Source organism: Juglans regia, unplaced genomic scaffold (assembly GCF_001411555.2).
Source record: "Juglans regia cultivar Chandler unplaced genomic scaffold, Walnut 2.0 Scaffold_45, whole genome shotgun sequence".
In the NCBI taxonomy this organism is placed as follows: domain Eukaryota; kingdom Viridiplantae; phylum Streptophyta; class Magnoliopsida; order Fagales; family Juglandaceae; genus Juglans; species Juglans regia.
In genome coordinates, this window is record NW_023359327.1 from 1 (window position 1) to 2,054 (window position 2,054).

Sequence of the window (2,054 nt, forward strand, 5' to 3'; positions counted from 1 at the left end):
CGCCGGCTTCTTTGGGATGCAAGCGGCTTCGACGATGATCTCGATGACAGGCAGAGGAACATGGAGTCCACCAACCGCCGGCTTCTTTGGGATGCAAGCGGCTTCGACGATGATCTTGATGACAGGCAGAGGAACATGGAGTCCACCAACCGCCGTCTTCTTTGGGATGCAAGCGGCTTCGACGATGATCTCGATGACAGGCAGAGGAACATGGAGTCCACCAACCGCCGGCTTCTTTGGGATAATGGAAGCGGCTTCGACGATGATCTCGATGACAGGCACCTCCCTGCATGGATCAATGGCCGTCAAAGGAAGCTTCTGGGGTCTACCAATACAGGGGACATCAAGGCTGACGTAGTGGTGGCAAAGGATGGAAGTGGCAAGTATAAGACCATCAATGAAGCACTCATGGACATTCCCAAGAACAACAACAAGACCTTCGTGATTTATATCAAGGAAGGAGTTTATCAGGAGCATGTCATGCTTGACAAGCACATGACCCACGTTACTATGATTGGAGATGGCCCCACGAAGACCAAGATCACAGGAAATAAGAACTTCGTCGATGGAACCCCCACGTTCAAGACTGCCACAGTTTGTAAGTACATATATGCATATCACTTTGTGCCTCTCTTTCCCTCTCAGTTTAAATTAAATAAATACAAAAGAGACTAGTCAATATTGAGCCTATCTTCCATTTTCTTCTAAGGTTTGCTACACGTTTTTTTAGTATGTATCTTAATTATTATGCTATCGCTTACAAAGGAGAGTATGTTTTGAGCCTATGTATTCTATTTCCTTTCCAAATATTTTATGATAGCTTAGAGGGTTTATTATCTTTTGGTTGTTGCAGCGGCGATTGGAAGCAACTTCTTGGCCAAGAACATTGGATTCGAGAACTCTGCAGGAGCTGAGAAGCACCAGGCTGTGGCACTACGCGTCCAATCCGACATGTCCATCTTCTATAACTGCCAGATGGATGGGTACCAAGACACCCTCTATGCCCACACCCACCGCCAATTCTATCGAGATTGCACCATCTCCGGCACCATCGACTTCATTTTTGGCAACGCAGCCGCAGTGTTCCAAAACTGCAAGATGATCGTCAGGAAGCCAATGGACAACCAGCAGTGCATCGTAACAGCCCAAGGGAGGATAGACAGGCGCGAGCCCACCGCACTCGTCCTTCAGGGCTGCACATTCACCGCCGAACCAGCATATCTCCCACTCAAGGATAAGAACAAGGCTTTCCTTGGTAGACCATGGAAGCAATATTCAAGAACCATCATTATGCAGAGTCATATCGAGGGCTTCATCCAGCCTGAGGGGTGGTTGCCATGGATGGGTGACTTCGCTCTCAACACACTCTTCTACACTGAGATCGACAACGATGGTCCTGGTGCGGCCACGACCAATAGAGTCAAATGGCGAGGCATCAAGAAGGTCAATTTGGAACATGCTAAGAAATTCACTGCTGGAACCTTCATTGGTGGCGATAAGTGGATCAAGCCCGTTGGAGTGCCTTACGTTTCTGGCTTGATGTAATTCGCGAAGATAACAGCTCATAGTTAGTCCTCTATATATAAAGGATTAAACCGGTCTCCGCCTTCATTAATTAAGCTATCTACATTTTTGCCCCCATCATTATTTTTCTTGCCTTCTGAAGAACTGTACGTAGCACCAGATCATTATCGTTAATAAAGCCAAAGAATGAGAGAAATTTCATGTTGATGTTCATGTGAATCCCCATCATGCTGAGGTCAAATATATATATATATATATAGGAGAAACTATATCTCAATCTGCATTCATGGTTAATTAATGATTTTATTATCTCCTCTCATTTTGTGAATAATGTATTGCAAATTTATGATGCAACGATACGATATTCATATCACGTACATATATTATACAACTGTACGTACTTGGCTCTGGCAGCCCTCTTTAAACATTTTACGTAGGCCTGACACACCGTTGGATCGATCAAAAATATAAATTGTTTGGGGCATGAGATAAATACAAAAATCATCTTTCATTTCATCTCATCATTATAA

General features: G+C 44.5%; 1 protein-coding gene across 1 annotated transcript; it reads left to right on the top strand.

Moving 5' to 3' along the window:
• The first annotated feature begins 6 nt into the window (after positions 1-6).
• Positions 7-1,731, top strand: LOC109000227 (probable pectinesterase/pectinesterase inhibitor 21). Its single transcript, XM_018977057.2, has 2 exons — positions 7-598; positions 854-1,731. Exons 1-2 carry the CDS (start codon positions 61-63, stop codon positions 1,543-1,545), a joined length of 1,230 nt encoding a protein of 409 aa, XP_018832602.1. The 5' UTR covers positions 7-60; the 3' UTR covers positions 1,546-1,731.
• The last annotated feature ends 323 nt before the right edge of the window (positions 1,732-2,054 follow it).

What these genes read in the sequence shown, in the direction of transcription:
- LOC109000227 (XM_018977057.2), top strand. Translation starts at nt 61, where the DNA reads ATGGAGTCCACCAACCGCCGGCTTCTTTGGGATGCAAGCGGCTTCGAC. An exon ending in GTTCAAGACTGCCACAGTTT is followed by an intron (nt 599 to 853) that starts GTAAGTACATAT and finishes TGGTTGTTGCAG; the next exon opens with CGGCGATTGGAAGCAACTTC.